Raw genomic sequence first — 24,042 nt, forward strand, 5'->3', positions numbered from 1 at the left:
GGTCAAATATCTTAGTCCTCAATAAACTAATATTGCACAGAATAAATATGAACAAATCATGACTTAAGGTTCTCTAGCAAAGGTTCACCTATATCTCTTACATCAGTCTCATCCCATGCCTATAATGTCAAAATGAGCTGAATTATATGATATACCCACCTTTAGACGCTCTAGCTGAGCCCTTTTCTCAGACAGGGTAGACTGGAACTGGCTCACATCTGACAATGTATGCTCCACATGCTCAATAGTTTTCTGCAAAAGATGAATATTTTCCAGGAACCCAGCCCACCTGTGAGTTGTTTCATCTAGGTAAGTCTTAGTTTCCACCATCTTAGAGGCCAAGACACTCCAATCCTGTTGTAATTCCTCAACAGTCTGGTTGATCTGGTGGTGACCCATCGGTGCAGTATTGGCAAGGACTGTCTGAGCTAACTCAACAGTTCCTTGGACTTTGGTGAAACCTTCTTCCTTGAGTAGGAGCAAATCTTGGATAGCCTCCATTTTCTTATTCAGATCTTCTTGAGAAGTTGCTGACAGATCTGTACAGCATCCAAGCTTTTTCTTTATATCCTGAAGCCAGTTTCGGCATTCTGTCAGTCTGCTCTCATAGTCTGTATGGTAGCTAACATACTGATGCCAACGGGAGTGAACATCTTTCACTTTAGCAGAAATTTGTGCATATCGAGTGCTGAGCTCACTAACCTGAGAACCTCTAGTAGAGTGGCTGCCTTGATACAAATTCTGAGCACGCTCAGTTAGCTGGTCCATTTCTAGTTCCTTGGCTCGAACCTCACCTTGCAGAGCTTTTAACATGTCAAGAGTCTCCTGTTTTTCTGCTAAAGTTACCTTCAGATTAACTGCATGTAGTTTATTGTCAGTTTCACGAAGCCAGCTCTGGATGGCATCCTTCATGCTTTCAAATTCTCCCCACTGATTCAATGTGGCTTCAATTTTCTCAATAGTAGATGAGACAGCAGATAACAAGCCTTGCCAGTCTTGTAAAGTTGTATCAATCTGGGAGCGAATGTTTATCTGGCCAGACTGAATTGTACCAGGAATGACTTTCTCACCCAGAGTTCTGACTTGCAAAACCCTAGGTTCTTCTTCTGGCAAACTTAACTGCAAATTCTTCAATTTTTCCAGATTGGCACGAAGTGTAATGTGATCACAATCTAATTCTCCCCACATTTCTACAGTATTGTGTGTTGCATCTAACCACTCTTGTGTTTCAAATACTGCCTTGCAGTATTGCTGATGGTCGCTTACTATAGCCTCATACCGTTCTAGGTACGACTGCACACGCTGCAGCATCTCCTGATGATGAGCATTTGCTGATTCCAAGAACGTGTTCACACGATCAGCCTTTTCTGGGAGATTTTCGGCTTTGTCTCTCACATCAAGTATGGTCTGTTGTTTTGCAAGAATGTCATGAAGCAGCATACGGTAAGTCTGCAGCTGGGCGCGCTTCTCATCAAGGGTCGTTTTGAGCTCAATCTCATCAGGCATCTGAGTCTGTGTCTCACGAAGCCAAGTCTTGAGTTGCTCGCTGGCTTCTTCAAAAGTAGTCCAGCGACCTCTCTTACTCTGCAGCTCTCTTTCTAATGTTGCTGCACTGTCAAAGAGGGCATCAAAGGAGCTTTGTAAATCCTCCAGCTGTATTCGAATGGCTTCTCGACCATCATCTGCAGTTGTTGGATAAAGTTTTTCTCCTAACTCTACAGTATTGTTTACCAGCGATAATGCATTTTGTTTTTCTTTTATTAATTCCTTAATTAACTCAAGTCTCTTTTGTAAACTTGCTCTGTCCCCTTGCATTTCAATACATCTAGCTAGTTTGTCTTGCGCTGCAGTTAACCATCCTACACTCTGGTTGTATTTCTCTATGAAGAGTTTGTGATCAGCCACACCAACTTCACACTTCTTGAGAATTTCCTGAAAAACAGAGTTGGATCTTGGGTCAAAAGAATGCCTCTATAATCAACAAGATAAGTTCTTAACATAAACAAGATGCTTCGGCTTCTTGACTATCTGAAACCCACTGACATAGTAGTCTGAATTGTGGCAGAAGCCATCATATACCATATGAGGAAGCTAAAACTGAAACATCTCTGATCTCTTCTACATCAGCAACAGCTCCTTCACATTCTCACCTTAGCTGTGACCTGAATGGCCTTAAACCTCGACGTAATCTGCTGCACATTCACAGAGATTCTGGTGTCCCCAGAGATGCCCATCAGATCGGATGAATCGTCGCTCATCTTGTCAATCTCAGCCTGATTTTGGATGATGCTGAAGACCAGCCCCTGATTTCACCAGCATCCAAGGAACACAGAGGGAGAGGAAAAATGCCGACGTTAACAATTTAGCAGCTTTTAGTATTAAGATGCAGTCTAAGAATATAGAAAAAAGTAATTTCAATGCATGATTTGCTTGAGTGACTAGTGTATAGGGAGGATATCTGACTAATAATTAACCATGAGATAAAGGAGTGTAATATGGTGACAACTTTTTCCATCCATCACTGAACGTACTGTAAATAAAATAATGTACATTACTCAGCAATATACGTAAATAACTATATTTTACTTTCTCCACAGTATTTCTTTTTAAAGGAAAAAATTCAGTTTATTTGCTCTGTTAATATCTTTTTCCATTTTCTGATGATGATCATTGTCTTACTTGATCGTGACCATAATTAGTGGAAAAGAGAAATCATTAATCAATAGTACATATATTTCTGACACACTAATATATATATATATATATATATATATATATATATATATATATATATATATATATATATATATATATATATATTTATATATATATTATATATATAAACTGTCGTAAATCTCTGTTATCACTCGAGTTCTAAATAAAACACATGACCTCATCGTTTCGCAGGTGTTCAAAGGTGACCCCTTTGAAGTAAACCAGATCCCAGGTGTAAAAGCCCACACCTGTTCTCCTGAAGTCATGTCACGGGGGTGTGGAGACTTTCATCAACAACAATGCAATGTTATATTTAATTCTCACGTTTGCTCTCTATTATTTTGGGATGAATAATCAATTTAGTTTATCTGGTCCGTGTTTGGGAATAATGATGGGGATTATGGATTATGCATAATATTTCTTTTATGGTTAAGAGCTGAGATAGTTAAAAGATGTTAGGTCACGCGTCTCATCAGTATCTTAATTAATAATTAAAAAAAAACTACACGCACCTTCTCATTTAAAAGTCAAACGAATGATCAATGACACTTTACTAACATGGTTAAACGAGCGTTCAGCACTTATCTTAACAACTCGTTAAGATAAGCCTCCCAGAGAACGTCGTGCAATTGGAACTTCAAAAGTGCAAGCGAAGGTGCAATGCATTGCTACCCTAATGCTATTCTCTTCGCATTTCAGTACAATTTTATCTACTTGTTAATTTATCAAATTATTTTTTTTTTTCTTTTTTAATAAGCGAGTGGGATCTCTTCTTTCTGTATTTCCCTTTATTTCCTCTTGCTTCTTCCCAGTGAACACCATATTCTTTGGAAGCTTGCATTTCAAGTCAATAGCCCCTGTGGAGTTGGGCTTGTTCCATATGAATAAGTTTCATCTTCTGAATAATAATAATAATAATAATAATAATAATAATAATAATAATAATAATAATAATAATAAAATAATAATAATATTAATAATAATATAATAATAATATAATAATAACAATAATAATAATAATAATAATAATAATAATAATAATAATAATAATAATAATAATACATATGAAAATATTTCTAACCCTGACTGCAATCTCCAAAGCCATTTCTCCTTTCGTAGTTTCGAAAAAGCGCCTCAGAAAACATGACTACGCCGAATGTCTCAAACCCTGAAATCTCCAAAGAACTACTGAAGATTTAAAATAAAAGTTCTAATACAAATAAAACTATTAAAGGAAATCAACATAAATCCAATATTTCCGTCTAACATCGAGATCGAACCCAGGCAAAGGAGCCACCAACACCCGTCATAACAGGTGGAATTATTGATGATTTTTTTGCTGTGTTCCCCCAGAGAGTTATAACCTCTTTTCCTTTAAGGGGCCAGGACGCTTTCCTTTTCTCTCTCTCTCTCTTTTTCATTCAGGCCTGGGCTACATAAGGGCATGGGTCGTCCTGTACCTTTCACTTGAAGTGCAGAGGACATTAAAAAAAGTCTAATATTAACTAACTGTATATGGCTTGAACTTCCCATAGTCCTACCATGTGTCTATGACAATGGTTCTCAACATGGGGGGCGTCAGCAATTTCCAAGGGGGGCGCGAGCCCTAGGGAAAAATTAAAAATTCTCTCTAATTATATTCGTTATTCTCTTAACAAGAGTCGCTAAGAAGCAGTGTCAAGTATCTCACTAATTCATTCCCAAAAGAATAAAAAAACCCTTCTCTTTCTCTTTATTTTTTTCATTTTCCTTTTAATCTGGGAGGGAATTTTAGTCACAGATGCAGGGGGGCGTGGAGAGAAGGACCAACTCTTAGAGGGGGCGTGGTAATAAAAAGGTTTAGAACCACTGGTCTATGACAACCGTAATCACTGCTTTCGATTACCCTTGAAATTATAACAGTTCGAAGGAAAGAAGGAAGGGAGAATTAAGCCCCACTTACTTAAGAATGTAAAAGAATATTAAGAACCGGAAGACTATGAGTATATAAAAATTGTCCACATTCTTGAACTCATTCAGTAGATTGCAGTCGAGGGATTTCTTAGCACAATGTACAACAGAATAGTCATAAGAAAAATTCAGTGTGTGGCTTCCCTATCATATCACAGAGAAGTATGGAGACCTGAATATAACTGACACAACAGAAGTATGAAATCTGAATACCAATGAGACACGCAAAGTATGAGGTCTGAATTTAAATGGGAAAATCAAGTATGAAACTGAATACGATATCATTAGAGGAAAGAAAGTATGAAACCTGAATATCACTGAGGAAATACTATAACATGAGAGTGAGTATAAATGAGAAAAATCCAGTATAAGTACTGAATATCACTGAAAAAAAGGAAGTATGAAGTCTCAATAACACTGAAGAATCAAGTATGAGGCCTGAACATCACTAAGAAAAAGAGAGTATGATACCTGAAATCCCTGATTATGAAATTCGAATATCAATGAGGAAACACGAATTGGAAATCCGAATATCACTTGCATAAATCCAATATGAGATCTGAATACACATTAATTTAAGAAATGAATGAGATCAGAACCTGACTTTTAAAATTATATCTATTTTTGTTAGTAAAAGTTCACCTTAACATCATGTAATTTTGAAATAAAAGCACTGAAGAAATAAGCAATTGGATGGTAACCAGGTGGGAAGATTAAGGTACAGAATGTTGCATCCAAATAAATACTGGATAAGTAAGCGAAAAGAAATGAAAACGTGGCGAAATAAAACAGGGAAATGTTCACAATAATAACAAATCAACACGAGGAATGAGGAAATAACTCACAAGAAATTCTCAAGATGTAACTGTGGTAGAGTTATTCTAGTACAGATAGTGCATTGCAATGTTATTTTTGTTTGTATTCCTGTTTAACGTTTCGTTTTATAGATTTTATAGATTGTTGTTGATTACTTCAGGTAAAGTTTTAAACACCTGTATGTTCAGTCAAGCTTCACATATTCGTATGTTGATTTATAGCAATCGCACTCCCTATTCGAGCACTGATGTCTTGGGTTTTATAATAAAATATGAAATGATGTGAAACTGTTTTGATAACGCAGTTCAGTGTCTTTGCTTACTATGTTATCTACTACAAAATAAGAAACGAAGATTACTTATCTATTCATAATCTAGTTGTCCCTGGTCACTAGGGATCTGATTTTTTGAAAAATTGTCTTCCATGAACACAATGTAATCCTTAAAAAGAAATGGGAAAAGAAAATAATGACCTGACCTCTGATTTGCCTCCTGTGGTGGTGCCCTTGGTGCAATAAATAACACACAAAATGACTGTGCACTAGTGTCGCCCCACAAAACAATTCAACATTACTCCATGTTGAGTAAGTGTTTGGCATTTCTCTGAATGATGTCAGAAAATCAATAAAACAAAATAACAAAAAAACGAAAAAAAGGAAAACTGGTACAACCTGATAAATAAGCTGGAATCGGTGGAGGCAGGTGGGAATATCCACAACGGCTTCAAAGACACAACAGTTTCGGGTGAAATTAAAAAAAAAAAAAATGTTTTTGTGGAAATCACGTGCGCCACTCTCTGAGTTTCCGGAAGCCCACAGAGAATTACTCGCTACTTGAGAAGGCCGCAAGACTTATGCTTCTTGCATTTGGAGAAAAATATCTAAATTTTGGCATTATGACGCTAAATGGGAACTTTATTATCAATAAAGAAGAACCCTTGACCTAACATACTGATTGGAATCAGGAGACAGATTTACCAGGGAAGTTAATCTTGTACAATTTTTCGGCCTCAAGAAAGTCCTTTTCTGAATCTATTATTTTGGTTTTCTTTCTTCCTATGGCCAATACTATCAATGGACAAGCAAAAAGAGTGATAAAATGTTCCCATTTGGTTATATTACATTGCCCAGTAATCTTACAAACTCAGCTTCTTAATCTCCTTTGAATTTATGAACAAATTCTAAATCAAACGAAGCCAGACAATGCAGAAACAGAGCAACATGTTTTCAGCAAAAGGATGCAAATTCCTGCAGCTTCTCAGTAGCCATGTGGCCAAACCTCTCAATGCAGCGACTGGTAAATGCTTAACACATCTGACCATCTCTAGTCCCCACTGGACACCAAAGGCTTATTAGTAACGACCTTTACTATGCTTGGATCTTTCCTTGGTAGTGACCCCCAAGGGTTTTCATCCGGTATGTTTACATACACCTTTGCGGCGTGCTTAGCACAAGCCCCTTGGGGATGACCATAAAAAACTGAAAAGACTGTAAATATCATAAAGATAATGACCCCCAAGAAATATTAGTCCTAGATAACGACACCCGAAAACCCTTGGGGTCACTATCTAGGAAAGATCCCTATGCTTTGATTTTCAGGCCAATCCGAGGATGACCAAGCCCAAAATACTCTATGACTGACTTCATGAGGCATCTGCATATACAAGGTTGACCTTGAAGGACCAAAGAGGAACGGAGGTGGGGGCATTCGTGTGAGACTTCCGGAGGGGCATCAGAACCTTTACTCACTTAAGATAATTATGACTTACTTCGATCAATACCATACGAGGTCTTACTTGTTCTAAGTTATCAGCAATTGTTATGAATTCCTGAACCAACGCATGCCGGCTATCAACTACGCGCAGGAATTCCTAGAGGGAAACAACGAGCAACATTAGTTTAATTTGTAAAAATAAAGAAAAAATATGTATATACTGTTGGAAAAAAAAAGCAAAATAATGAAAAAAAAAAATGAAAAGATTTTCATTCATACTACGTATGTGTGAGAGATATTAAGACAATTATCACAGGAGCATTCGAGTTATACTGTGAATGCTGATAAGATGTTAATTCATATATTTATTGAATGACAAATAAAACGGCTTTTTATTCGAAAGAAGGGAAATTCCACAACGATTCCTACAGGGTTTTAGATGCACAGAAGACTGAAGTTCTCTGGCAACAGGAAGTCATATGGTACCAAGGGGTCCATATGCAAAAATTTTGACAAAGGAACTACTTCATCTACAACACTCTCTTTCTATGTGATCAAGATGTTATACAACGGCTGAGTAGCCTTGCTCCCTCGATATCAAGGAAGGGAATTTTTCTCAAAAAGTAGAACGGAAAGTCTTTAAGTAGATAGGGTCTTCATTTTGTGCCTTTGAGTGAGAATTGATATTTATGCAGTTTCCAAGGCACGTGACAATCTTTTCCTGGTGCTCATAGCAAGTACTCTACAGAGTTCCTTGTGAAACAAGCGTAAATTACCTGAGGGAATCAGAATGACCCACAGTAATCTTCAGTATATAAAATGGTAATATTAATGAATTATTTAACCTTAATTCTCTTGCATTGTGAAATTTCTCTTCTTTCGTTAAATACATTTCAAATGTTATATTTACACATTATCCTCTGCCTAATGCTGCTTCTAGTTATGATGCCTAATATTATTAAATAAAATGCATTCTATACATATAATATATATTCCTCTAAATGGAAACAGTTCTACCTTCCTCTTTGATTCAAATATTCTACTTTATTTTTCCAAGTGATTTTATAAACCATTTAGAAACTTTTTCGTTGTCAGAAATATCTTTTTTATTCACAGACAGAAGGCAAAACTGTTTAGTAAAATACTATGACAAAAATGCAAAATAAATCACGAAAAAGATGAATAAAAATAGATGCCAACATCAATTCTATGTTAAAACTTCTGGTAAAAATTAAACCACTAAAACGAACCAATAGCATCAGAACCATATTACCTGACCAAGAGCTGTTCTCACACACAGCACCGCTGCCAGAATTAAGACCACGGAATGAAATGAGTCTCCTCATTACCTAGGAGAGTGTGAGGAATGAGAGTTGTTTTGCTTTGAACCATCCTTCAGAAAAGAATGGGGAACCAACACCTGAAACCAAGGAACGACAACAGGACTTCGAAGGCTTGGGAATCCTTACCTGGTATCTCTCTTGCTGCTCGGTCTTCTCCTGGAGGGTGTTCTTGGGGGTGTAATTCTTCAAGGTGGCTTCGGACTCGTTCAGCCAGGAGATGATGCGATCGAAAGTGCCCTCGTATTCGGTCCACTGCTGGAGTCGCTCTTCCAGGCCGTGTTTGACGTCCGCCAGCGTGCTGGCGAATTTGGCCAGCTCGTACCTGTCGCGGAGAGTGAAAGTAAGTGGAATGGTTACAGAATTTAGGCCAAATGCCAAGCACTGGGACCTAATGAGGTCATTCAGCGCTGGAAAGGAAATTGAGAGTAGGTAGGTATGGAAGTTGTAACAGGAGGAAAACCTCAAAGCAGTTGCACAATGAAATAATTGTTAGGAGAGGGTGGATAGCAAAATGGAAGAAAAATATTAATGGAGGTACATAAAAGGAATGAAAGGGGTTGCAGCTAGGGGCCGAAGGGACGCTGCAAAGAACCTTAAGTAATGCCTATAATGCACCGCTTGTGGTGCACTGACGGCGCTACGCCCCTACGGGAGTGAAAGTATAAGTGAAAGTTGCAGGGAAAGGGAGTGAAAGACAACGGGAGAAATGAGAAATCATTTTTCTTTGGGGACTGACATGAACTTCTCGATAATTGTCTGACATAGAAACGTTTTACATTTTTCACTTTGGAATTTTGGGTTTTATGACCCAAAATTCTCAAGTGAAAAATGTAAGAAGTTTCTTGTATTTCTGATGAAGGTAATGGCAACTAGAATCTATAATTTCTGAAAAGAACAAAAAACAATTTTTTGTTTAAACAGTAACTTGTAGGGCTACTCGACATAAATAGGCTAAAAAAAAAAAGCTATCGTTTCTTCATAGAGTGAAAAAACAAATTGAAAAAATCTATAATTCCGCCCAAAAAACGAAAAATGTTCACGTTTACAATAACTTTCACTCCCAATGAACAATTTGAAAATAAAATCTATCCTTTTCTGAAAAGAGCGAAAAAAAATTGTATAAAATTTTTTTCTCCCAATAAACAACTTGAAAGAAATCTATAATTCCCAATAAAAACCCAAAAATTATCATGTTTACAATAACTTTCACTCCTAATGAACAATTTGAAAATAAAATCTACTATTTCCTGAAAACAGCCAAAAATGATTATTATACAATAACTTTTATTCCCAATAAACAACATGACCAAATCTATAAATCCCAACAAGGACCAAAAATTATGAATACAAAAACTTTTCCTCCTAATGAACAATTTGAAAAAAAATCTAATATTCCTGAAAAGAGCCAAAAATGGCTAATGCAAACAACAGCAATGTCTCCCACTCACTTCATATTATTGATCTCCCTCTCGACGCTCTCCTTGGAGCGGGCGGGCAGCTTGTCGAGCAGCTGGTGGGCGTGGGAGCTGATTTGGGCAATCATGTTCCGCCCGTCGCACTTAGCCTCCTCCAGCTCCTTGACGTGGTCCAGACGTTGTTGGAGCATGCTCTTGTTGCCTGAGTAGTCTGGGGGTGCACGAATACAGGTGTCAGTGGAATAAAGAAGTAATTATAGGGCCAATTTAATATATAGGGGGGTGCACGAATAAAGGTGTCAATGGAATGAAGGAGTAATTATAGGGCCAATTTAATATATAGGGGGTGCACGAATAAAGGTGTCAATGGAATGAAGGAGTAATTATAGGGCCAATTTAATATATAGGGGGTGCACGAATAAAGGTGTCAGTGGAATGAAGGAGTAATTATAGGGCCAATTTAATATATAGGGGGTGCACGAATACAGGTGTCAGTGGAATGAAGAAGCAATTATAGGGCCAATTTAATATATAGGGGGTGCACGAATAAAGGTGTCAATGAAATGAAGAAGTGAATATAGTTTAATTATAAAGGTGTCAATGGAATGAAGAAGTGAATATAGGGCCAATTTAATATATAGGGGGTGCAGTGAAATAAAGAAGGTGTTTAATATATAGGGGGTGCAAATGGTGTCAATGAAATGAAGAAGTGAATATAGTAATATATAGGGCCAATTGAAATGAAGTGAATATAGGCCAATTTAATATATAGGGGTGCACGAATACAGGTGTCAGTGGAAAAGAAGCAAATTATAGGGCCAATTTAATATATAGGGGTGCACGAATAAAGGTGTCAATGAAATGAAGAAGGAATATAGGGCCAATTATAGGGCCAATTTAATAAAGGTGTCAATGAAATGAAGAAGTGAATATGGGGTGCACGAATAAAGGTGTCAATGGAATGAATATAGGGCCAATTTAATATATAGGGGGTGCACGAATAAAGGTTTCAGTGAAATGAAGAAGTGAATATAGGGCCAATTTAATATATAGGGGTGCATGAATAAAGGTGTCAGTGAAATAAAAGTGAATATGTCAATGGAATAAAGAAGGAATATAATTATAGAATACAGGTGTCCAATTTAATATATAGGGGTGCACGAATAAAGGTGTCAATGAAATGAAGAAGTGAATATAGGGGGTGCACGAATACAGGTGTCAGTGGAATGAAGAAGCAATTATAGGGCCAATTTAATATATAGGGGGTGCACGAATAAAGGTGTCAATGAAATGAAGAAGTGAATATAGGGCCAATTTAATATATAGGGGGTGCACGAATAAAGGTGTCAATGAAATGAAGAAGTGAATATAGGGCAATTTAAATATAGAATAAAGGTGTCAATGGAATGAAGAAGTGAATATAGGGGGGTGCACAATAAATTTCAGTGAAATAAGAAGTGAATATAGGGGGGGTGCACGAATAAAATAATGGTGTATAGGGCAATTTAATATATAGAAAAATGAAGAAGTGAATATAGGGCCAATTTACTATATAAGGGGTGCAAGAATAAAGGTGTCAATGAAATGAAGAAGTAATTACAGGTGTCATAGCAAAGAAGATGCAATTATTGGGTTAATTTAATAAACAGGACAGACAAATAAAGGTGTCAAGGGAATGCAGAGGTAGGCTAATTATTTGGTTAACTTAAAAGATAAGATGGATAAATGAGATAATGAGGTTAATGAGATATAATCACATTGCTAAGGAATGAAGAAGTAATTATTAAGTTAACTTTATAAATAAGATGGATGAATGAGATAATAAGGTTAATGATTTATAATCACATTGTTAAGGGTGAAGAAACAAAGGTGTTTACGATAATGAAGAAGAAATTATTAAGTCAATTTAATTAATAAAATAGATAAATGAGATTATAAGGTTAATGAATTATAATTAAATTGTTATTAACCTAAAATATCTATATAGTTGTTTAAACTAGATGGGTAATATGTAAGATTACCTTCGTAATATGTAAGATTACCTTAATAAATCAAAAGGGCAGACGAGATAATTAGGTTAATGACCTTTAATGACTTACAATTAAAATCTTAATAACCTAAAACATCTAAATAACTCATTTTAAATTGAGAAATAAACAGAATAAATTTGTTGATCTAATATAATTGCCCACCTAATCTGGAGGCGAATACTGTATTGAACATAAGAGAGAGAGAGAGAGAGGAAAATAGAGCAGAGCAAACCCATCTGCAACATAAACACTTCGAGCCTTGCTTTTTCAAGCTCTGCTGACTGAGGAAAATTTACTCACCCTCGTCTGTCAATCATAAATAAAAAAAATGAGAAAAATTGAAAATTTGTAAATATTGCATCAATCAGTCTTTGCTTTTGCTTGTTTCCATTTGATGAATTATTCAATCATATTTCATTATGGTAAAAAAACACGCGAAGAAAATAGCTAATTATGAAAATAAATCTGCTCACTTACCTATTTCTTCAGAGCATGAAAGAAAACAAATGAGGCTTATCACTTTCTAGATGTGTCTAGTTTCATGTAGATAGTTTATAAACTAAATAACTATGGGCTAGGTTGTTTACGGTTTAATTAACTGAAATTTGTCGTTTACCAAACGCTTCATTGTACAAATGTCGAAAATGGATGCTTTCTTTTGACACAATAATAACACAAGTCCAAGGACTACAGCGTGAATTCTAAATTCTTGTCACACCTCTAAAGTGAGCACAACACACCAAAATGCGATGCAGAGCTTTTGATATCTTGTAAGATATTGCTTAAAAACTTCTAAAGAATGAATCTTCAGTATGGATTTCACTACTGCACTTATAAGCACTTTTCTGGTCTTTTGTTAAATGCACTTTCCAGTGAGGTTGGAGATCTCTCGCTTACTAAAAGGAAGGTCGTCAGTTCACAGACACTGACCCTACAGTAAAACTCCAATTTAATAAACAAAATTTTCCTTATGGAAAACATGATATCCTTAATACAGGACACTACGTTCACTAAATAAAGTTAAAAAAAATTATTTTCCGGAAATGGGTACTATCATGTACTGGCTTTCAATATTTCTTGGTAATTAAAATGTATTAGAAAATATAAAACATGGGCACACAGTGCAATCATAGGAGAAAACTGCCTCCCTTTCTTTCGGGAAAGAAACTGAGTCCTTACAATCTAGCTTTTAGGAAAAGGGAGGCCTTCCTCTCCACACTTCATAAAAAGAGCCAGTCTCTCCTTCCTGTGGAAAGGGGGGTCCTACTCCCGATACTTCATGAGAGAAGAGGTCTTCCGTCCCTAATTTAAAGGAGAAAAGTCCTCCTCTTGCATTTCAGGAAAGAAGTCCTTCGCCTCTACACTTAGGGAAAGCAAAGTCCCTAAGTCTGAGGAGAAAAGTCCTCTTCCTGCATTTCAGGAAAGAAGTCCTTTGCCTTTACACTTAGGGAAAGCAAAGTCCCTAAGTTTGAGGAGAAAAGTCCTTTTCCTGCATTTCAAGAAAGAAGTCCTTCCCCTTTAAGCTTATGGAAAGCGAAGGCCTTTCTCTCTGAACCTTAGGAAAAAAGTTCATATTTCTGGGCATCAAGTGGCTTATAAAAACTGTAGGAGAGAACCAAGAAGCCCCAAAGTGAACAAGCTCTCCCTCACCTGTGTACGAATGTAGTTTTTCCCACATCATCTTCTGCCAGTCGGCGTGGGAAGCTGAGAGCTCCTGGTGGGTGCTGAGGTTGTCGGTCATCCATTCCAGGTCTTCGATGTTCTTCTTGGTGTTGGCTGAAAGGGTCTCGTGCCTCTGTTCAATCTCCTGGATGGCCTTCGTGACCTCCTTGTTGTTGGGGGAAGCCTGCAGGAGGTACCCTGCCCGTTCCTTCACCGTGTCTAGGACGCGCTTGTGCGACGTTATGTCTTGCAGTGTTGTCTGATGAGGGTGAGAAAACGACAAAAATATTTTCTCTTAGAAAGTGCTAAAGGATTATCTCTAATATATATAAGAGCAAAACTTGTGGAAAGGTACCTTACTGAAGAACTGAACTTTGAAAGTTTATTTAGCTGATAGTATACTGTACAGAAAATCAGTCCTACAAGAAATAAGTTAAGTTTAATTGCAAAACAAAACATAACTTCATAATTATCACATGTTTTTGGTTATATAAATGACTTTCAGAATCTTCTTGCAAATATGCTTAAAAGCGTATAAAGAAATTCATTTAAAATTCACCTGGACTTCTAATATCTTGGTAAAATGTTAAATAAGAGACAAAGACCATGACTGATCATTTCTATTCACTCTACTCTAAAGCTATAAAAACTTTTTTGAGTCGTTGTAGGAGAGCCAAGAACATGATTTCTGGTAAAACATTCAGCCCTAGAGTGAAACAGAAAATCAAATCACTACTCAAAATGAACAAGAAGTGAAAATATAAAGACTGATAAATAGATGCCTTACCTTCAGTTTCAGAAGCCTAGAACGCAGCTCCTGAAGTGAAAGCCAGTTCGATGGATCGACAGCAATAGTTTTCTCCATGCTGTCCAGCCAGTTTCTGGCTGCCTGAGTGCTGTCAGTGAACGAAGACCACTGCAGCGTTTGGGCTTCCTGCTTACGTTGTTGCTCCATGATGGAATCGTCTAGTTTCTCCCAGAATTCTCGCATCATCCTCAGGTCCTGGCGAAGTCGCTCACGACCAACAGTTGCAGTGTCAGGATAAAGCCTTTCTCCGAGAGCCGTGATGGAGCCTAAACGGTGGGTTGCCTGCTCACGCTCGCTGAGCAGATACTGGAGGAGGGAATCTCTCTTTTCAGGTGTGGCTTCATTTAACATGTTATCCAGTGACTGTTGCATGGAATTCAACCACTTGTTGTTCTCTTCGAACTTCTCTTCATACGACTGGTGGTCGGCCACAATACCACGCCATTTTGCCACAGCCTCCTTTGTAAGCACATGGAGACTCTGGTATCTGTTGCTCAGCTGTGTGATGAGAGGCTTCAGTCGGTCAACACTTGAAGTTCTTACAAGGGCATGTCCCTGGTCAACAAAAACGTCTATTTCTCTCTCATATCGGACGACATCTTCACGCTTCTGAGTTAATACTTCCAGCCTTACGTTCTTCTCTTGCAATGTGGCACATGGCTGTTGTTCCTTGAAGAAAGCTTCCAACTCTCGGCACCAAGCTGAGTGCCTCTCTAGGTCTTCCTCAAATTTGATCCATTGTTTTATGGTGCCCTTGAGATTATCCCGGACATCACCTGCAACAATACATGATTTTGGTTTTAGTCAGATGCTCAATATTAAATCATAAGTGACCTTTATAAATATTATAAAACCCTATATTTCTCATCTTGCTTTCTGACAGTTTGAATACTTAGGTAAAACAGCAAATACATACCAACGGTGGCTAGGTGAAGGTTCCAAGCATCTTCCATGGAGGTGATAGTTGCACGAAGAGCTTTTCCACCTCGTTCAGAAGTACTGAGAGCAACTTTTTCTCCTAAGCTGCGCAGTTCAACCAATTTCTTGTCTCCAGTACTTTGTACTGCCTCTAAATCCTATAAGTATGGTCAAGAAAAAATCCATTACTATTATAAAGAAAGCAAATATCAATGACTTGCAAATAAGTGCTAGTGATTCAACTCCATGAAGTTCTTTGGGACATTATGTTGTATGGCTATGCTATACAGCGAGTATTCTTGAACATCCAGTCTTTGGGATTATGCATCATCTCTTTGCTAAATTTTGATTTCCTTACTCAGATGTAAATTATACCTATAACTGATGCGTGGAAATGCTGAATGATCTGATAAAAACCACATCCTTGAATATATGTAGCCTATTGATGGACAAGTTTCAGTTAATGCCCATTCAAATACTTAAGAAATTCTTGGAACATATGCAGTGGGGAAATAAAAATTCACCTAAAAATAAAAAAAAAATGTAAAAGTCTAAAGACCAACTGGTGTTTAGCTGACTAGGCCATAACTGAACTATGTTGCCAATTTGAAACACAATGCATAAACATAAGTGTCACCTAAAACAATGTAATCCAGAACTTCGAAGTAGTGCTGATACAAGACAACTCAAAAGATTCCCTAAACACCAGAAACTGAGCAGACACGACTAGCTGCGGGTATGCCTATCACCCTTTCTAACCTGGAAGCTGAAGCTGCTACATTTACCCCTCAGCAAGCGAATCTGAATTTAAAAGTGAATGAAATAATGATGACTAAGGATGCTACAAGGACTACTGAACCTGCACTTATTACTATGAAAGTACAGACCTCATTTGTATTTGCATCTTGTACTATTATGTACCTTAAAAACTTGAAGTGCATAAAAGGGCTTTGAATACCATTTCCAAGTCCCTAATTTCATATATATATAAATTATATATAGATCTGGGAGATGAATTGTTCCAAAACTTGTTAAGTGAATTAACAATTATGTTGCAATGCAGCAGGGCTGGAGATAGTGGATGTAAAAGTAAAGGGAGGTCAAAATTATTACTTAACACTGTATCTTGGGCTGCAAATTAATTTCAAATGCTAGTGGACGTATTAATAATGGTAAATATAGGCTGAACAGGTATTATAACCAAGTTCACCATATTACAGAATTCGAAAATACACCAAAACCATTCATAACTCATTATGTGAAAGAGACGGTAAGTTAACATTACATGGGGAGAGCCTGGGAAATTCTAGGTCAAGATAATGATACTCCTCAGAAGGAAGGAAGTAAGAACAAAAACATCAATGGTAACTCAAAATTGTGACAAAAAAACCTAATCGTTTCAGCATAGGGTTTAAGGATGATAATAAGGTAACTGCATGACATATGGATTAAGAAGCACTGGAGAAGCAGACATGATTGCCTTTGACTAATGAGAAGCAGATATCTGCATTAGAGAAAGGAATGACTTCATGCATTTTCTACACACTTGTTACCTTCGAAACGATTAGTGTGACTGCAACAAGCTGTGAACAGGTGTTTAGTTCTGTTTCTATCCTCTGGAAGAAAGAGTTAGCAGTAAGACTATTTCATAATTACTGAAAGAAAGATGGTGAGGGTTGAAACTGGCTGAATAACATTTAGATTACAGAGATATGCTACTTAAGTCACCGTAGAGAGGGTTTTGTTTTCAAAGAGGCAAACATGTGAAATGTGACATCTTCACCTCACCTGTCAAAAAATTGCTTTTCATATTAATTAGAAAAGCTCGTTAACAGTGACAGGTCAATCAGTCAACAGATGAAGTAAAGTGCATTTACCTCTTGACAAAAATTATACTTATTTACCTTCTTGAATGCCCTCTGAGTTCATGATAATGGAGATTATTAGCATGCAAGATTTGAAAAAGAGATTTAAAGAAATACTGACTACCGAATTAGATCCTATAAGTACAATGAAAATATTTTCACCAAATAGAAAGAAATCTAGCAAAGAAAAGCATATTACATACCTTCAGATTATCTAGCTTCTTGTTGAGATCAGACTTTTCCCCCGCAACATCTGCACAAAGATGAAGCTGATCTCGCTGAATGTTGAGCCAGTCACCAAAGCTCTTGCAGAGAGAGTTAAACTGGGCATGTTCTTGCACACACAAATCTAACTTCTCAAGGAGATCTCTACTTTTGAGGACTATGTTATGGAATAATGTCTTGATAGACTGAATGTAGACATTCAAAGCCTTGTCTTGTGTTTGGTTGACAAGCGTCTGAGCTTTTTCACAGACCATTTCAACCAAAGTTTGGTGAGCTTGGATTTCTTGGTGCACCAGACGATGATTTTGCAGTTGAGCAGTCTTTTCTTGAAGAGAACTTTTCAGTTCTGTATGCTGTTGCATGGCCAATTCCACATCCTTCAACCACCTCGTAAGCTGCTCTTGAGCACCAGAAAAGTCTGTGAACTGCTGAAGACACTGATCCAAAGTCTGACCAGCATTTGTTACAGAGTCACACCATGCTTCCCATTTTTCTCGTAACTCCCGCAGGTTTTGTCTAATAATCTCACGGCCATCAGGCGCTGTGTGAGTGTACAATCGTTCACCTAGCTCTAGAACTGCATCCACTTTATTTGCCTGACTAGATTTCAGTTCAATGAGTTGCTCTACTTTGTTGCGACGCATCTGTAGCAGCTTCATGTCACCAACCACCTCAGCATGCTCACGCAGATCTTGATCTACTGCTTCAACCCAGTTTAGGCATTCCTGATATTTGTCAAGGAAGGAACGATGTTCACGAATAAACATTTCATAGCGACTCATCATTTCCTTTAGCACATTTTTCAGTGACTGATAACGTGATGACAACTGGAGAATTTGAACAGTATGTTTGCCTTCATTATCCATACTCTGAGCTTGAGTTAGGGCATCATTAATTTCCGGAGCTTTATTAACTATTTCTTCTTCTAATTGCCTCAGACGATCAAGGTGGCTCTCCTTTGATTCCAGATCACTTTTTAGTGACTGGTCCTTAACTTTAGACTCGATACCTTTGAGCCAGTCCTTCAGAGCATACACAATTTCCTCACATTGGTTGTACTGAGACATAATGCTCTCCACCTTTCGTTTGCTCTCTGTAATTTCTGTCTGCAATGACCTCCAACTTCTCTTCAGAGATTCTAAGTCAGCAGTAATTGCTGCATGACCTGATGCATCTGTATTTTTCAAAGTCTGTGCTAAACTGCCCTGGCATTTCTCCATTAGTTCTTGGCCTTCTGATTCACTGGCTTCAAGAGTTTCAATTATATTCATTTTCATCTCAACATCACTACTCTCTGGTGACACATCTGCACAAAGTGACAGCTCAGCCTTTTGAGCAGTTAACCAGTCACGGAATTTTTCATTGTAATGAAGGAAGGTTTCATGGTGCTGGATTATTTCCTCACTGCGAGTGATTCTCTGCTGTGTCCGAGAAGCCATATCACAGTACTGGCTAATCATTTCATCAACAGCTTGAGATGTTTCATCATCTGTTAGGAATTCAATTTTTTCTTTTAAGCCATAAATCATACTTTCATGTGAGTTAATATCTTGATAGACTGTCTTATATTGTTGCAACTGGGCCTTTTTGTCTGACAAAGTGGCCTTCAAGTCAAATTCTGTTCCTGCACGTCTCTGTATTTCTTCTAACCATTTTGAAGCCTGACTGAAATTATCATCAAATGAAGACCACTGCATTATTATTCCTTCAACTCTCTTATAGAGGTGATTAACTTTGTCAAGGTGAGCTTCCCAGGTGTCTCTGAGGTTACGGAGATCTAACCTAATCTTTTCGCGGCCTTCAGGGGTAATGGCAGAGAAAAGAATTTCACCACGCTCAACCACTGCATTCAAAAGTTGCTGACCATTCTTCTTCTCATCAACAAAGGATTTAAGTTCTTGTAGCTTAGACTGATATGCCAAGGTTGGTTTTCCCCCACTGCTTGTCATCTGCTCAAATGACTTGAACTTCTCTTCTGCATCTTCCAGCCACTCTTCCATCTTAACAATTGTCTCATTGTAGGCCTTCTTATCCTTTGTTAAGTGGTTTAGTTTAGACAGGAATGTTTCACAGAACTTAACAAGGACCTCTACTCTGTTTTTCATTTGGTTGCCATATTCTCCTACTCTACAATCAGGGTTAATTTTGAGTAGTGCCTCTGATATTTCCAGGAGTTCATTAACTTCTTCATCATGGCTGTTAATTTCCTCAAGTAATGATTCTGTTTCCTCAATCTTTTCTTTAACTTTGTCCATGTCTATTTGATTCATCCCCTCTGACCGAGCTTGTGCCTCAACCTCCCTGAGCCAGGAATTCAAGTTCTCTGTCATTAGTTCATACTGTTGCCATAATTCTAATGACTGAATAAGAGATTGATGGCATTCGTCCAACTGATCATTCAGCTCCTCCAGTTCTGCAACAGCAGCTTCGCATTCTCTCTTGATATGTTCTCGCTGGTCTTGGCTCACAGTACGCTGGTACAGGTCACGGCACTTTTCTAGTTCTTCCCTCTTTGCTACACCAAACTTGAGGCTTGATTTGACATCCAACAAAGCAGACACCTTTGCTTCTACACCATAGCGGTCACTTCCAGGCTCAGTCTGACACCATGTAATTTTTTCCTGGTGAACTGTCACGAAACGCTGGACATCTTCTAGCCTATCATGGTAATGTTTTTCAATTACATAATGTAGACTCTTACATGCCTTGGAAGTTTGCCCTACAATGCCTTCATATTTCTTCTGCAATGCAGCATATTCCTTAATGAGTTTACTGGCTTCAAATGCCTTAAATGTACCATTCAATTCTTCTATGTCTGTTTTTACCTCTTTTATTTTTTCCTCATATTCCTCTAATTCGCTTTCTATCCTTTTGGCTGTTTCAAGGCGGGCAAGAATCTTTTTGTCATCACCTGTAATGTCTTCGCATCTCATTAAACGGTCACGGATCTGAGAAAGTGATTCATTCAGTTCTTTTATGTTGTCATAGACAGTAGTCTCTTGCTCTTTCATTTCATCCAAGTATTCACTAAGTTTAGCAGCTGCTGCTTCAGTCTGCTCAAATTCTGCAGATACTGTACTGATGACTTCTTCTACTCTTGATAATGAAACGCCAGTATTTAGGGTCTGGAGTTGCTTTGCTCGACTTTGCAAACCACGGAAAAGACTCTCATAGTTAGGCAGCTCATTCTTGTATTTTTCTAACTTCTCTGCAGCTGTTTCCATATTTTGTGAGTTTTGTGTTTCATCTAAGACTTCACAAGTATCACTGAGCCAACTTAATATTTCATCTCTTCCTTGAATAATTTGTTTCCACAGAACAAGCTGGCCTTCCAGGTTCTGTGAGCGTTGGTTTAGGAAATCCATCATGCTTTGCCACTTCTGATGAGTTTCCTGAGAGTTTTGCTTAACTGTTGTGGCATCAAAACCTGGTTCACTTTCTAATTGTTGGCTCAAATGCTGTGACTTAGAAATAAAGCTTTCTAATTGTGGTCGTGTTCTGCGAAGAGCATCAGTAGTTTTCTTGCACAGATTCAACATGGTCTGAACCGAGCTTGCTTCTGATGGAGTGCTGTCAAGTTTTTCACAGTTACGCTTGGCTTCAGCAATTGCAGCCTGTAGGTATTCTTGTCCATCTTTGCACTGCCTCCAAAGAGATGTAATGCTTGTGAATTTTGTCTGCATTTCATATAACATATTCTGCACACGATCCCAACTTCCATCTGCAGCTGTTAAAGCATTCTGAACAGACACCAGCTGACTAGAATCACTTGACATTAACTCCCTTCCTAAATCATGAAGCTTTTCTTTTAGTCTCAGCTGGGATTGCATGTCTTGAAGAGCACTCTCAACAGCTTCCAGGAGATGTTGGACACCAGCATAATTACTCTGCATGAGTTCTTTATCAGTGACTCGATTTGTGATTGAGTTCAAGAATTCACATAACTGGTTCTTTACACGGTGGAAGGTTTCCCACCTGCTGTTGACTTGTTGCAGCTGATCCTGACAGCTGTCCAAACTACTTTCCAAGATATCCATCCTTTTCTTAAATTCCAGAACTTTTGCTTCTATATTAATAGCTGAGCCAGTGTCTGGGTCTCTGACGACTGTGGTGCTCTTCTCACATAAATCCATTATGTAGGCAGCTTCATCATCCCATGAGCGACACTGCTCCCTTATGTTAAGGAGCTCTTTTCTCATCTGGGAAAGGTCATTCAAGTTGGGTTTGGCATCAACCTGCTGACTGATACTTTTCATGACATCGTCTGTGATGCTCTGCCACTCCCAGAAATCTCTCCATTTTAAAATGGCTGGTTTCTTTGATACAATGACTTGGCCATAGTTTTCGAACCTGGCTTCAGCATCATCAAATTGATTAAATAATTCATCGCGATCATGGCCACTGCAGCGGTCACCTACCTCACGACATTCTTCTGCAAGTGCTGTTACTTCACTTTGCTTTTCATCATGCTCCTGCTGTAATGAATGAACAAGTTCAGGAGCCCTGTCTAGTTCATCAACATCAATGTCTTCAAGTTCATCTAAGTTGTTGCTGAAATCATTCAGCCATGTTTCAAGCCTAACAATTTTTGTCACTAATTCCTGTCTTGCTATTACAATATCTGATAATTCATTCTTAAGCTTGCGTGCTTCATCACTGAGCTTTAATATAAGTGCCTTCAGCTCTGCTACAACCTTCTTTACATTGGCACCTCCTTCTGGACTCATGCCAGATGAAATATGATCGCCTATTGAAGTGAGGTTAATGATATCAGTCTGCCTCTCTCCTATCTCTTTCACCATATCTTTCAGACCAGAAACACGGTCCTCTAACCGTAATACTGTTGGTGCATATTCACTGACTTTCTCAAGCTGTTCCTCCATTTGATGGACCCAGGAAGAGACAGCATCACATTTATAGTTGAAATCTTCCCACTCAGCAAGAAGGGATTCGGTTCTTTCACTCCACTGTACAGCAACATCATGTACAGCTGACCAACGTGAGTGAAGAGCATCAATTTCATCTACGACTGAGCAAATCCTGGCAACCTGAGAACTTTTAGATGAGACATTTCGCAGTTTCTCCATATATTCACTGCATTGTCTCTCGAATTCTTTAGCTGTATCTGCTGCTTGCATGGCCTCTTGCATGGAACTTGGTTTGGTTAGCCCGACTGCAACTCTTGTTTCAGCAGTTTCCAGCCATGGCTTTATTGCAAGTATTTCAGTTTGATATTCCTGCCAATGTTTGTGATCATGCCTTACAGTTTCAGAATGCCTCTCTGCATGCTTGTTAAGAGTAATTATGTTCTCCTTCAACGACTGAAGTTCTGTACTGAACTGAATTGCATCCTCAGATGGTTCACCTTCTAGCAACTCTCCAGCTTCTTCCTCCAGTGCCTCAATGACTGACAACTTTTTGTTGATTCTTTCTATTAATTCATTTGTCTGCGATTCTCTGTCGTCAGGAGACATTTCTAGAGTGACCAGACGCTCCAGCACATTTCGTGCATTGGCATACCATGTTTTAAGTTCTTGTAGTGTACCTGTAAAGTGTACCCATTTCACATTCAGTTGTTCAAGATATTCAATCTTCTCTGAAACAGTGTCTATAACCGTTTGCATACGCTGTTCAATCTCCACTACCTCTTTTTCGAGTAGAGGTTTCTTCTCTGGATTTGCAAGCTTTGCTAAATTATTGGAATGGTTCTGTAACTTTCGAAGCATTTGGTCTGTTGTTTCATTAAGGTGTTCGTTCATTTCTTGCTTATTGCTCAGCTCATTGGCTACTTCCTGTGGATTACTGTAACTAATAATATTTGACAGTTCTCCTTCTGCTTGCGCAAGTAACTTCAGGATTTCTTTCTTCTGATCTGAGTAATCACTCCATACTTTCATTGTACTCCTGAGTTTACTGAGCTTATCAACAGAGCCATTGTATGCTTCATTCCATTTAGCCTCTAATGTTTGCAGCATGGCACTCACAAACAGAGGCGCATTGTGGTCCCTCGAAAGGTCTTTGCCTTTCTGTATGGTTGTGAAAATGTTGTCCCTCTGGTTCTCCAGCTGCCTCACAATAACCTCTTGATCTTTTATGAGCTGAAGTACTGTTTCCAAGTTTTCAGGCTGTACGTCCTTCTCACAATGCTTCCTTACATCTTCCAGAGTTGCCACAACACTGTTGATATCTTCCCTGTACTGATAACACTTGGCATATGTTTCTGTTCGGATAAGGGCAGCCTCGATCGTGGGAACGAGAGCCTTGTAGCGGGCAATGAGGGACTCCAGCTTTTGTTGTTCATACTGCCCATCTTCCTCTGGAATGTGAGTTATCAACGAATCTAGCATCTGGACCAACCACTTCATTGATTCACGTCTGGTTTCCATGTCGCCACACATATTCTTGATGAGAAAAAATCATAATGAAATGCAAGTCTGATCAAGTTGCATGCAAAACATGTACATACAATATCACATTTAACTTCAAGTTCTCCAGATGGTCCAATGGCATAAAAAGTTCTGTAAATCAGTTACGTTTCTGAGCATGTATCTAGCTATCTATATAAATTATTTTATTAAGACGA

General features: G+C 38.1%; 1 protein-coding gene across 1 annotated transcript in view; it reads right to left on the reverse strand.

The window, feature by feature from the left end:
* LOC136830105 (uncharacterized) overlaps window positions 1-24,042 on the reverse strand; it is a 375,313-nt gene that overhangs the window by 238,168 nt on the left and 113,103 nt on the right. The window contains 9 exon segments of the mRNA XM_067089297.1: window positions 160-1,932; window positions 2,151-2,303; window positions 7,276-7,350; window positions 8,663-8,858; window positions 9,985-10,162; window positions 13,632-13,902; window positions 14,431-15,227; window positions 15,368-15,527; window positions 17,438-23,860. Coding sequence (XP_066945398.1) covers window positions 160-1,932; window positions 2,151-2,303; window positions 7,276-7,350; window positions 8,663-8,858; window positions 9,985-10,162; window positions 13,632-13,902; window positions 14,431-15,227; window positions 15,368-15,527; window positions 17,438-23,860 — 10,026 coding nt within the window.

This window comes from Macrobrachium rosenbergii, chromosome 46 (genome assembly GCF_040412425.1).
Source record: "Macrobrachium rosenbergii isolate ZJJX-2024 chromosome 46, ASM4041242v1, whole genome shotgun sequence".
NCBI classification, from domain to species: Eukaryota; Metazoa; Arthropoda; class Malacostraca; order Decapoda; family Palaemonidae; genus Macrobrachium; species Macrobrachium rosenbergii.